The sequence below is a fragment of the Lissotriton vulgaris genome, chromosome 7 (genome assembly GCF_964263255.1).
Source record: "Lissotriton vulgaris chromosome 7, aLisVul1.2, whole genome shotgun sequence".
NCBI lineage: Eukaryota > Metazoa > Chordata > Amphibia > Caudata > Salamandridae > Lissotriton > Lissotriton vulgaris.
The window spans coordinates 413,082,353-413,096,713 of NC_141695.1; the positions used below are offsets into that span (position 1 = coordinate 413,082,353).

Sequence of the window (14,361 nt, forward strand, 5' to 3'; positions counted from 1 at the left end):
CTCTCTCTCGCTCCCTCGCTCTCTCGCTCTCCCTCGGTCTCTCTCTTTCCCTCGCTCCCTCGCGTGCTCTCCCTCACGGGCTCTCCTTCGCTCCCTCGCTTGCTCCCTTTCACTCCCTCACACACTCTCCCTCCTTCCCCCGCTTGCTCTTCCTCCCTCGCTTGCTCTCCCTCCCTCGCTCTCCCTCCTCACCCTGCCTGTGTGTTCCGTGGCTGTGACAGCTTCCAGGCACACACACACAGCCGCACCGAAGCACTTCATAGGTCTTTAAAAGACCATTGGCATGTTAATGAGGCTTTGTTCACCTCTCAGCGCCCCTGCAGCCCCACTCTTGACTATGGCGGGAATCGCCCGGCCCCCAGAGAGCAGCGGAGTCTGAGTTGCGCTCTGGTTGCAGACACTCCAAAAAAAAAAAGTCGGGTACGATGTCTGCAAGGTCCGCGGGCCGCCAGGGAAGGCTTGCTGGGCCGCCACCAGCCCGCGGGCCGTACAATGAGTACCCCTCCTCTAGATCGAAAACGTCTCTGATGAATTTCTTGAAATTGCTTGTGTTTCCGAGAAACAGATACTGTTTCTTTATCATGTTTCCTTTTCCTGGTATTTTAAATTGAAGTCTTCTTCACCTTTACTTGAAACATTCTTCTGTTTGCTTTGTGCAATGTTTTTTTCATTAAATGGTCGTAATAATTTTTTCACAAAATGTCTAGTACTTTTACTAGAACAAACTGTTTCTGTACTACTCGCATTTTTCTCTAATTGAAGACCTTTCCTTTTGTCAAATATATATTTTTCTTCTCTTTTCTTTTTTTTCACTCCCTCTAGGCATTTGGAAATGTTAATCCAAATGAAACAATTTTCTGAAAAACAAAAAAATAGATTCAATTATCTTTTACATCTGTTCACTATAATATAATAATAACATACAATTGCAAAACTTCTACTAACGACTGATGGAGCACAACAGGGGAGCAATAGGATGACAAGTAGTGCCATAGAACAAACAGCAAGTATTTATTTTATTATTCAAATACACCTTTACTATTTATATGTAACTGCACTACTACGTACTTTTCACCTCTCTGCCGCACCCCACCACCCCACAGCACTCTCTCTGCAACCCATTGCAGACAACTTTATAGATAGTATTTTTAAACATTGTAATCTATGTACTTAGGATGATATTATCAACCAAACGGCACACACAAAAATTACCATTATTAGCCTAACAATTTTATCTACAACTTTGCAAACATAACACTGCAACCAGGACTTTAATTGGGGGGTGTCTTTGGGGGTCTGAGCACCAGGCACTTTATTTTTTGGGGCCTTGAAACGGGTCTTTATTGTGCTCTATTTTCGGGCCTCGCAAATGTAGTCCATTTTTTCTTTATTATTGCACTGTAGTGCAACTGTGAGAGCATGCACATTGCTCACTACTGAGAAGTGCAGACATCATGCGAGGTGAGTCGCATTATAGGAGAAGGGAAATTCTTTAAAGAGAGCCATTTTCTCTCAGGATTTCCCTTCTCTTTTTGCAAAGCAGGAGTAACATCATTGTAGGGTGATTATCAGACAGCCCACCAGGTGCACAACGCCCATTTCCCCGGAATCTCTGAGACAGCTTCCCGGGCGCACACACAGAGCCGCACCTGAGTACTTCACAGGTCTTCGAAAGACCATTTTTTTTGTAAATGAGACTCTTGTCTTTTTCACCCTTTTTTACAGCCCCTACATCCCAACTCAGCCTATCGCTTGAAGAATTAGGTCCCCCTGAAATTTTGCTCTAGTTGCTCCTCTGCAGATGACCACAAGCAGGCAACTCCAGCACGACCCTGCTCTGACCTTCCACAGTGTCTCGTTTTAGTGCTACGAAAACACACACTTTGCTGGCCCACTTAGTTCTCACACCCTCTTTTAATATAAAGATAAAAGCTGTGCAATTCCTTTTATATTCCTATACTTTGCTTCATGTGGAAATATAGAACTGCAGGTTTTCACCACCCCAAATTAGCTCTTCAGTATACTCTCTCAAATGTAAGAAGTATAGGTATTCAGTATCTGTGAGTCACAGCCACTTTCAAGCAGTGTTCCTATATACAACTGGACAAAACTTTATGGTTATAAATTAACGCCTTACCCTGAAAAGCTCCTTTACATTTCTTTTGCTAGATGAACCTTTGTTCAAAACACCACCACAAAGAGAAACTCAAAGCTTTGTTGTTCTTTATAAGAAACATCTGTCTGTCATCACCAGCCTTTTCGACCCCTTAAGAGGCTGGGTGGATGATTATAATATGCCGTATTTAGGATCGGGCAGAGGGTGCACGGAAATAGGGAAAGCTAGTTGAATAAAGGGCGAGTGGATGCATGGCCAGATGGATGAATACAAAGGTCTAGATGGATGGATGTATCAATGTATGGATGGAAGGATAAATGAATGCATAGACCAGTACTTAGGATAGACGCGTGGGCTTATAGATGCTTAGGATTGGTTCTGGAACAGATGTATCTATGGATATATAGGAGTATGGCTGCATGGATGGCACAGTGCTTATGAAAGGGGAGGAAACTGATAGATGCTTAAGATACGTGCAGGAACAGATGTATGTATATAAGTAGGAATGTATGCATCAATTAAAGATTGTTTGATGGCACAGTGCTTAGGATGGATGGATGCTGGGCTTTAATTGGGCCGGGTCTGAGGCCCGGCAGTTATTTTCAGGGAGCCTCCAAACAGGTCTCTATCAGGCTCTATTTTCGGCCCTCGCAAACATAGTAATTTTTCTTTATTTTACTGCAGTGGTAGCATGCACATCGATGTACGCATGCTCATTTTGCTCACTACTGAGAATTGGAGACATCATGTTAGGGGAGCCACGTTGTAGAAAGAATGTTTTTTTCCGAATGTATGATAATTGGAGGGGATTTTCTAAATCACACAATGCTATTTATCTTGATTTAGACCATACGCCTACTTACATGGCCCACACCCCTTTAAGAGGTTTGCCCCCCTTTTAGAGCACCCCCAGTTTATTTTTTCCCACATAAAATCCTGACTACACCATAGTAACAAAGAAATAGTTAAGCTTCCATTGAAATCTACAATGGCGCCAAGTTTCATAATTTGCCATCAATGCTGGCAGTCTTCTGCCACAGTGCAAGAGTGTCTATCAGCATATTTGTTATCCACAGAAATGTTGTCTAATTTGTGTACATGTCTGCTGGAACACTCATCACCAAAACATATTAAAACATGGGAATTTGCCAGAAAAATATATACCATACTATTAAGCGATTCATATATGGGCCCACTACCTCTACACCACCCTCTTCCCATCCATCCTTAACCTTACAAAATAAAAGAAAGAGCCCCATCAAACCTAGTTGAGTCACTATAGCAAATACAAGAACTTAATTTCAACAACTACCTGCCGGAACGCTCATCAACAAAGCTTATTAAAACATGCAAATTTGCGAGTAAAACATACACCATGCTATAGGGCACTTTATATGTGCTCCCAGTGGTTCTACAACACCTTTAGTACCTCGACATAGGCACATTACCAAATTTTGTGTTTTAAGCCAATATACCCACTTTCCCACCCCCACCCCCACCCGGGCTTAACCGTACGAAATCAAACAGAAAACCCCACCATTCCTAGTAGCGCCATTATACCCATACACAGGGTAAATTTTAACAGGTGTCTGCCGGAACACATCACCAATAAGTATTCAGACATGCAAATTTGCGGGTAAAACATAAACCATCACGGTTTATAAATGGGCCTAGTGACAATACATTACCTGTACTAGCTACACATGTCCACGTTACAAATGTCAGTGTTATAATCAGCAAGATACCCACCTCCCCCACCACCACCCCTGCCATTGCTAAACCTTACAAAATCAAACAACGAGCCCCAGCACTCCTGTTACAGCCACTATAGCCATACATAGACTTAATGTCAACAGGTGTCTGCCGGAACGCTCATCAGCAAAAGCTATTAAAACCTGCAACTTTGCAACTAAAACATACGCCATACCATAAGAGGGTTTATAAATAGTCGCAGTACCACTACAGCACCTCCACACCCGCCCTTGCTTAACTTTACGCAATAAAAGAAAGAGCCCCAGCAAACGTAGAAGCGCCACTATAGCCATACAGAGGCTTAATTTCAACAAAAGTCTCCCAGCAAAATGTATTAAAACATGCAAATTTGCGGGTAAAACATATACCATGCCATAGGGCGCTTTATAAATGTTTACTACATGGTACTACATCACCTTAAGTAGCTCAACATCTGCACTTTACTAAAGTTTGTGTTTTAATCACCAACATACCCACCTCTGCCACACCCACCCCGCCCTTGCTTAACTGTATGAAATCAAACAGAAACACCCACCATTCCCAGTATCGCCACTATACCCGTAGACTGGGTTAATTTTAACAGATGTCTGCTGGAACACTTATCAGCAACAAGTATTCAAACTGACGGGTAAAGCATAAAACATCCCATAGCATGGTTTATAAATGGGCCCAGTGGAGCTACACCACCTTTACTAGTTAGACATCTATATGTTACTAAAGTCCTTTAAACTCTCTGTTGAGTGTATAGCAGGGGATAGGGAGAGTAAACAAAGTTGTAATGCCCAAACGTTTAATATACCGTCCCTTTATTGTATCTTTATTAAAGACATTAAATGGAATGAAAAAATTGATGAGTATCTCAAAAGGGATAGTGAAGCTGAGCACAGGTAAAACCCGGATCACTTCAACACCTACATATATCCTGCAGAGGGACACAGCCTGACAAATATCACATGTACTATACTAATGTCAACAAATTCATCCAGAAATTATACCGCAAATTTTTATTTCTTTTTACATTGATGAAAAATCTCTTCTAAAGAAGCACTCCCCAACCACTTCTATTTCATAAGAACAGACAATCATTAATTTGTTTACTACCATATATTTTAGTATATATACCTTTTTATTATTCACTAGTAAGAAACTACTAAAACTAGCAACTATACCCAAATGCAAACCAGAAACCATGTTGATATTATATCTCAACCTATGATCAAATGATTCAAACTAAGCGTACATATAAAAGGAACATATAACTTTTACTATCTCCATCTCCTCTCCATGTAATCTCCAAACAATGTAGACGGCCTCACAGTACAACAACCTACCTCAACTTACTTTCAAATCTACCTCTCTGTGTCAAAAATGAGACCACAGCCTGCTCACATAACAGTTCTGGATTTCGTTTTATCACTTTTACCTTAATAACACATACATCTACTACCCACCACCCCACTATTTCCACAAAAAGTATAATTTGCAAACGTGGGCAATTTTGTTTATCTCACCTGAATACATCAGTAAACCCAAATTAATGCTGTACCTCATTTTCAAAACCATACAGTCCTTTAAAGATGACAAACTACACTTCTTCTTTGTGAAAAATTCCTAAACATATATAAAGTACTTATTTAACAACAGGTCAAACTTCATGCATATTTTATAACCAATATGAAACACCACACTTTACTAACACTGTATTATTTTGGAGAAAAAAAATTCAAACCTAAAAACATCACCTCAAATACTTAATCATCACTACAGAACATATAGAACACCTTGTTCATTTCTACCTCACCTCTGTAGTTGGTATTCGGATTGCAAATATCACACACGCATACAATTCTTTCTTTGTCACACAGTACATATATTGCACTGCTTTCATCAAGAATCGAACCAGTAATGGCACAATTTCTCTGTTGCTCCACACATAAATTCATGTAAAGAACAAATCAGAATACTTCATTCCTTCAACGACAATCCAAAACTTATCTCCATTGGTTAATTTTGAATTTTCCATACAAAAAGCTACTTAATATTCCACACCACATATAGGTCAGAAGAACAACCTATTTTATCACTACACTTTCTAGAACATTCTATGACAATTGCAGGTTAAAAGTTCATACATTTATTTTTTAACCTAACAATGTAGTTTTGCAACATTTTATCGAACATTTAGCAGCATGTGCAGGTTAAAAGTTCACTATAGGGGTAAGTAGTTCATCAGCTTTATCCCCAACTCCAGCAGCACCTCAGCTTATGCCCCCTGCACCATCAGACTCGTAGGAGTCAGTGCTTTCCACTTTACAAATATCCCCCAGCAACATCAGACTCATAGGAGTCAGTGCTTTCCACTTTACAAATAGCGAATTCATTTGATACGCACAAATGTACCTTCGCACTCCCTATATAACACCCCCTAAGCACCATACAGAAGTTACAATGTTCTAAATAAAAGTTCCTCTGAGTAGATATAACTACATGCTGGCACTACTTGGACAGATGTGGCACAGCGGCCAGAGCACATGACTTCACTGCATATGACACAAAGTTTTGGCTCACGCTTTCATCCCCGAGTCCGGCAGCAGCTCAGCTTAGCAGCATGAGACTCTAGACAGAACCTCACATATTTTCCGTACTCCAGGACTTTCAGACCAGTAGGGGTCAGTAGTTCATCCTAGTAGGTGTAAACACATGCTGACACTACTTCAACAGGTGTAGTACAGAGACCACAGCACATGACTTCACAGCATAAGTTCCATAATTTGGGCTCACGCTTTAATCTCCGAGTCCCGCACCAGCTCACCTTACCAGCATCAGATTCTGCGCAATACCTCACTAGATTTCCATAGCCCAGCACTTTCACACCGGTAGGGATAAATACTTTGCTTCGCACCCCTTCTAAAACACACGCTAATCACCCCACAGAGGTTACAGTCGTCCTCCCCTCCTCTTTCTTACTTTTTTCCCCTTTTTTCCCCGTACTCGCTTTAACAGAATCACGAAATGGCGCCCAACACTCCCTAGTTGCAAATGCTCGCAGTGCTCGCAGCCAATAAGCAGCAGGCTTGTGCTCATAATGCCTCAGCCAATCAGATGGCAGAATTCCCAAATATCGATATCTCTAAATTTCTAAATTTCTCAAAAATTACTGACCGGATTTGCACCAAATGAACAAAAAATGGTCTAGAAAGCGTGCTTTCTAGACCATTCTCCCTGCCAAATTTGGGGTAATTCCGTTCATCGGTTCGACCTGTAGCCTTGTCTAAATGTTCCTATGGAACATGGAAAAAACACGTTTTGGGACCCCACCCTTTTTTCTCAGCCCCCCTTGATGAATCACCCCCAAACTTTCAACATATTAACTGATATGAACAAGGAATTCATTTTGAAGCTTTAATGGAGGTTAATCAAATAACGGCAAAGTTATAAGCAAAACAAAAAATGTTCTTCCAATGGAAACTAGGTCCTAAGTATGACTACCTACTGGCAACGCAGTAGGTAATATATATATATGTATTCACTGAAAAAAACATAGGTTTCAGGCACGTTATAGTTAGGAATTAGCATTTAAAAAATCTTAGAAATTCACTGAAGAAACATAGGTTTCAGCCATGTTATAGATAGGATTTAGAATTTAAAAAACCTTGGAAATTCACTGAAAAAACCATAGGTTTCAGCCTGTAACAAAATCGGCCGAAAAATGGCCACGTGAAAAAAACTCGGTCGCACCCCCAACCCCCTCTCCCGGGGGAAGGGGTGAGGGGGGAGCCGAGCACTTTTCGAGGGCCGGTTTTGGTTCCCAGTCCGGCCCTGGTCTCAGGCCTCCATTCTTATTGATCTTCCTTTGTTGATCCTAATAATTCCTTCTGTCTTACGGAGCACTCCCACAACTTTTTTTTATAAATTGAGCTTCCATGAATTTCTGTATCGAATTTTTGAAGTGTGTCACGTGCTTTACAATGTGTTCTTTTTTTGTATGTTCATGATGGTATTCTTTTCTGCATCACGTGCCCCTCCTACCCCGCGATGATTTTGTATGTACATAGTATAAGTGTGTCTTTCTGTGTCACGAAGTTCCCCAGACCTGTATTTTTATCAATTCTGCGTACATAAATTTTGCTTTGGTATTTTTTAACTGTCACATGCTTTAGCCTGTTTTCTTAAACATTATGCGTTCATAATACTAATATTTTTTTAATCCATCACGTGGCCCTCCCAGCTCTGCTTTGCTTTTCTAGAATATATGCTTTCTGGTTCATCGTATTTGCTCCCTCCCAATTCTCCCATTAGTTTTAATATTTATTACTGCGTCACGTGACACTCCCAAGCCTGTATTCATTTTTGAATACTTGTAAGTCTAAACAAATGTAATTGGCAGCCACAGCTCGTGCAGGACGTTACGCCGGGCGGTGAAGTCAGCACGACGATGCCAGGTAAGTACCGAAAAAAAAACCCGAATTCAGTTGCCCGCGCTGCATGACATTTGGCGATGCAGCGCGAGTAACGAAATTTGTTTTATTTTTTTGGGTACTTACCTGACATCATCCATATACCGCATTTTACAACCCCCCACCCTGCCCCTCCTCTGCCTGACGTCACCGCCCAGCCTAACGCCCTACACGAGCTGTGGCTGCTTAAATGCAATCGCAATTTAATGAAACTCAATTTAGAGATTCCTTAATTGCGATTTTTGCATTTGGGATGATGCATCCCAAATGCAAAAATACCGGTCACAAATGGAAACATTCTGAGAATCTGCCCATTTGTGACTGTTGTTTTGCTTGATGCAACTTCTTTAAAATACTCGTAAATACCAAAGAGGGTTTTCAAGGATAACATTTAGGAATATCTACCAAACGAATCTATAGTGCCCGTCGGAACGATATTGCTACTTGCATATCATTTTGTCTCACCACTACTACGGTTGCTCTGAAACCTATGACTGTTTTTTACCACAATTCTAATACGAACTATTACTTTTCTTTTGAATAGTTGTGACAGCCCCATTACTTTTATTTTAAAACACTTGCAACATGTCAATAATTTGCAAACTACCTTTTCAATGGTTAGCATTGCTATTATGATTCCTTAATATACATCTTTTTTGCATTTACAGTCTATTGAAAAGTATTGTGGTGTCTGCAACCAAAAAGCTTCAGCAACTTATACAGAAAACGTTATGGTAAGAATCTTTTCTGAGTTGCGTGCACTATATTGGAAAGCTGACTATGCACCGTCAGGGATGTGTAATTCCTATAGCCCGACGCACAGCACGTATTGTTTGAGGTCAAGGGCAACAAGTTTTCATGTGTTTTGTGTCCTTGGCACAAGTAGGCCCAACTCCCAGTAGCACAAACCCTATGGCTGCCAGTTAGCAGTACCACATAATGGGTCAGAGAAGGGCACTGTCTGCAGTTAGCGTAATATGTTTGCCCCTATGTTAATGCTGTTCAAACCTGTATTTATTGTTCATTAATTGAATGCCTTTATTACTTGGGTTCGCACTCTAAGTAAAGTGTAACCTCTGAGTGCACAACTGTCAGCAGCTTCAGTATACAAAAGCGTGCAGCTCTGAAACACGCTTGACCCACGTATGCTTATCAGAAGTGTCTGCTGCTGAGGTAATATTTGTGTCCATATGTTAAAGACCTTCAAACTTGTACAACATTGATGCAGTCATTATTATAAGTTAGAGTGACTGTTCCAAATAAATGTTGTAAACTCAGACTGCACTACTGAGAGTTTCTTTTTCTTTTCTTTTTATTGTTCATCATCAAAACAAAATGTCATATATCATATTTCATAATTACACATAGTGAGTTCATTCAATTCAAACTTCTTATCAAGAAATCAAAACAAAATTAACTAAATTAGCAGAGAGAGGACACAGCAAAGAAACCAAAGGATCAATATTTACAGCGTTAAATAAGATAAGAATTTCTCCACAAAGTACATCCTTTTTAAGACCATGTAGCTAGTACCGCCCTAACCTCCTACCAGCTTCTGCTTCCATTCTTCAATTGGAATCCAAATGCGATTCCCCAACTGTTTAGCTTTCCGGCCCTTTTTCTCGTATAATGCTTTCTCATAATTATATGTAGCTAAAAGCCGCGAGATCCATTGTTGGAATGTTGGAGGATTTGGAACTTTCCATAACCAAGCTATGCATATCCTGCTTATCACCATCGCTAAAAATAAAAATTCTTGATGGTCTAGAGAAATACCCTCCTCGACTACACCCAGTATCATTAATTCATCAGTTAGGTTTACTGAAATCCCCAATGTTCTACTTATAAACTGTTCTAATGACTGTTTGAATGGATCCAGACCTGGGCAGGAGTGGAACATGTGCACTGTGTCAGCTTCGTCACTTTGGCATCATGGGCAGGTTATGCCACTTGTTCAACCCCAACGCGCTATTCTATATGGGGTGTAGTAAAGCTCTCTGATAGTTTTGAAATATTACGCCTGCAGATTTGCTACCTTTAGTACAGTATTGCCCAGTTGCAAATTCACCCCCTTCTAAATTCAATTTCCCTCGCCATTTTTCAGCAATTTTCCCCTGATCATCTTCAGAATACTGACTCAGCTGCTCGTATAAATGTGAAATTGTGCATCCCTCTTCACTCCGTACTTGTTCTATGACATCTCTGTTAAATACCATGTTGCCTCCTTGTTTTTTCAATAGGGCAGACCTGATCTGTAGGTACCTGAAAAAAACTCTCTGCGTTCTTTGATGGTATAGGCGCTGTGCTTTATCAAATGTGATTATGCCAGTGGAATCTATAAAATCCCCTATAGTTTTAATGCCAAGCCCCTCTCACCGTTTCATTACATTGTCATGGAATACCATTGGTAGTGAGGGATTCTTGAATAAGGGAGTATAGTAGTTCATCCTGCCAATGCCTAGCCTTTTCCGGACCGAGGTCCATGCTGACATTGCGGCACCCAGTGTCTTAAATTTTACTTTCTTGTAAGAATTTGTCTCATTATAGGTTGAAAGACAACCTTTAGCGACTGATGTTATAAGCTCATATGTGTCTGGGATAACCTCACTACCTCTCCACTTATCTTCAATAATTCCCCCCAGAAGGCCTCTTGCATATTGAAGTACTGCTTCCCAATAATATACCCTGAAATCAGGCACTGTTAGACCCCCCGTTCTTTAGACAATGACATAAATTTTATAGCTCTAAATGTTCTGCCTTTTGCCCAGATGAGCCGATTTGCCACTCCTTCTATATCTTTGAACCAATTCCCATTAAACTTTAATGGGATCGCCCTGAAAAGATATAACATTTTAGGGAGAAATTAAATTTCTATTATGTTACAGCGGCCTATTATTGTCAAATTTAGATTGTTCATTTTGTCAAAATCTTTCCTTGCACTGGGGTAACATTCTTCTCCACTAAGTTCGCTAAATCTGCTGTTCTCGTTATACCCAAATAGACAGCCGAACCTGTCACTCTTTGGTCTACCAATGTAATTTTCCTGTTGACCACAATTTGTGCCTTCCCTTGGTTCAATTTATACCCTGATAGGGACCCATAGATATCCACCTCACGTTCTATTTCTGCCATCGCCGACATTGGTTCAGGTGATGTAATCGCCAAATCATTGGCATAGCCTAGGATTTTGGTCACATGCCCATTTAATATTACCGGTAAGATATTTCTATTGCAGTCTATTGTTCTTATAAAGGAGTCGATGTAGAAGGCAAAGAGTAACGGGGAACAGGGACAACCCTGTTGTGTCCCTCGCCCAATGTTTATTGCTCCACTGACCTCGCCCATTACTCTAAGTCTGATCTTAGGGTTTATGTATAATGCTTGCAGAGCCTTAATACACCCTTTGCCTACATTAGCTTTTTCTAATGCAGCCCATAAGAAGCCCCACGAGACCCTATCAAAGGCTTTTTCAGCATCTAATAAAGTAAGGGCCATAGGATCTCGTGAGGCTGCCGTACCATCAAAGAGCGTACAAACTCTTCTGATGTGGTCTTCGGTACCCCTGCCTGGTATAAACTCATGCTGCCTGGGCGAGATTATCTTTCCGATCTTAGAGCTCAGTCTATTTGCTAAAATCTTTGAATAGATTTTTGTATTGCTATTCATAAGGCTGATTGGCCTATAAGAGCCGGGTTGGGATGGAGGTTTATTTTTCTTCAGGAATATAACCATTGTAGCCTCTCCCCAACATGGCGGGGGTTCAGCGCCGTTTTGGATTTGGGTCAGAAGATTATATAAGTCCTCTTGTATAACAAGCAGGAATTTTTTATAAAACTCTAATGGAATAAGGTCCGGGCCCACCGCCTTCACGGCGGGTAAATCACTGACCGCTCCCTGTATCTCTTCATACGAGAAATGTGTCTCCATGTCCTCTTTATCCGCCGTTCCAAATTTTTCAATAGTTGTTGACTCCAGATACTGATCTATTTCTTCTCTGGTTCCCGCCCTGTCCGCATTATATATCTTTTGATAAAAATCTTGAAAGATCAAACAAATCTCCTTATGTGTAGTCGCTATTACCCCAGTGTTTGATGTTAATTCTGAAATATCCCCTTTAGTAGCCACTTGCCTAGTTTTGATTGCCAACAGGCGCCCTATTTGTTCACTATACTCGTACTGTTCCTGCTTCCAGGCTAAAAATGTTGCTGCCGCTTGAGAAGCAATTAAAGCCCCCACTGCTGTTTTTGCTAAGGCTAATTTCTGTAATATCTCGTTGAGATCTACCTTACGGCTGATGGCCTTGACTAGTTCTTCCTCCAATGTCATGATCAGCCTCATCTTTTCCGCCGTCCCAATTTTTTCTGCCTTGTTGCACCTGATAGAATAACTCATAGTTTCCCCCCTGATACCTGCTTTCAATGCATCCAAAACTATCCCAAGTTGTGCAGACCCTCTGTTTATTTCTAAAAACTCCTTAAGCCACCCTTCCATATGTGTAACAGGGTTCGTGTCCAGTAACAGGGCTCTCTCGAATGACCAGCTAGTAACTTGCACTTGATTATTTGGAATTCCTACATCTAGCATAAGGGGATTATGATCCGAGATTACCCGTGGCAACAGTTTTATCTTGGAAAGTGATATCAATGCCGGTGAACCCAAAAAGTAATCTAAACGTGCTATGGCTTTGTGTGGTGCTGAATAATATGTACTAACCCCCCCCTACTGAAAACTGTTGCTCCCACATATCAATTAGGCCGTTGTCCCTCATTAGTTGGATAAGGGCTTTGTGACTTTTTTTCTTTCGACCTTTAAATCTGTCCGGATCATCTTTCCATAAGCCATTGAGACCATTGATATTTAGATCCCCACACAATATTATTGGGAGAGGCCAAGACGCCATCTTGGTGTTAACTTGGTTTAAAATTTCTGGGTCATCAGTTGTGGGGGCATATATAGAACATAAGGTAAAGTTCCATCCCTGTATTTGGCATTCCACCTTGGCCCAACGCCCGAATTTATCTGCAAGTCGTTTTTTGCCGTTATCGCCTTACCTCGAGCTAATATCGCCACCCCCTTCGTTCTAGGTCCTTGCATGGTATATGTTAAAAGTTGATAGCCCAACTGTTCCAATAGGGACTTACGAGAGGCCGCTACATGCATTTCCTGCAAGCATAATATGTCAGAGCGTACAGTTCTCAGATACTCCTTCAGATCCCTGCGTTTCCTTGCATAATTCAGACCACATATATTTCACGTAACTATCCGCATGAAGTTTGTTTAAATTCATCTTCTCTCTTCATGTGTGCCCCACTCTGATTTTTTTTGTTCGCTGCTCATGATTATGTTTTTTCTCTTTTGACCCCCAGGCCCCTACCCAACTTAGATATACCCCCTCCTGCTGATTCCCCTCCCTCCCCCCCTCAAAAATTAAAGCAAGCAGACTTAAGGTCTCTGTGATGGTGCCTGGCTGACATCTACCAGATACCAGGTGCTCGAATATATACCTTAATCTCCAATGTGCTTAACTCTAGAATCACCCCCTATACTCAACCTCTGTATTAAAGAAGTTCCCCCATTGTGTGTAGAGCTATACTACCTCCCCCCCACATCCCACTCATCGCTACTCCATCTTCTTTTAACAGCCTATATTTACCATATCTTGTCATAGTGAATCAATATCCATATTGTTATACATATGAATTAGACAATTTATCAACCCTCTTCTTCTTCTCACAAGGTTTCAGCGTTTCCGTTTCTATTTTCTGATTTTAATGTATCCATGTAGGCTTTGGCTCGGATTTCAGAAAGAAACACCCTAGTGTTGTTTTTATGAATAATTTTAAGCCTTGCCGGGTTCATAAGGTATGCCTGCAGGGTCATCTGCCGACATGGTTCTACCAATTCCCTCAGTCACCATTGTCTCTCAACAGTGAGATGGTAAAAGTCTGGAGTGGTGAAAAAAGTCTGGTTGTCATAAGATCTTCTAGCATTCAGGCGACACTTAGAATAGACCTCCTCTCTTAGCAGAAAGTTCCC

The 14,361-nt window shown here is 41.0% G+C and overlaps 1 protein-coding gene across 2 annotated transcripts in view; it reads right to left on the reverse strand.

Annotated features, from left to right (window-relative positions):
• The window catches only part of LOC147701763 (sulfotransferase 2B1-like), a 524,091-nt gene that overhangs the window by 61,698 nt on the left and 448,032 nt on the right, over positions 1–14,361 (reverse strand). The window contains exon 7 of one of the 2 annotated variants that reach the window (XM_086930378.1): positions 319–857. The exons of the other annotated variant lie outside the window; for it this stretch is intronic. Coding sequence (XP_086786504.1) covers positions 580–857 — 278 coding nt within the window. The 3' untranslated portion in view covers positions 319–579. Of the gene's footprint in view, positions 1–318; positions 858–14,361 lie in introns of those variants that run through there. 2 annotated transcript variants of the gene reach the window in all.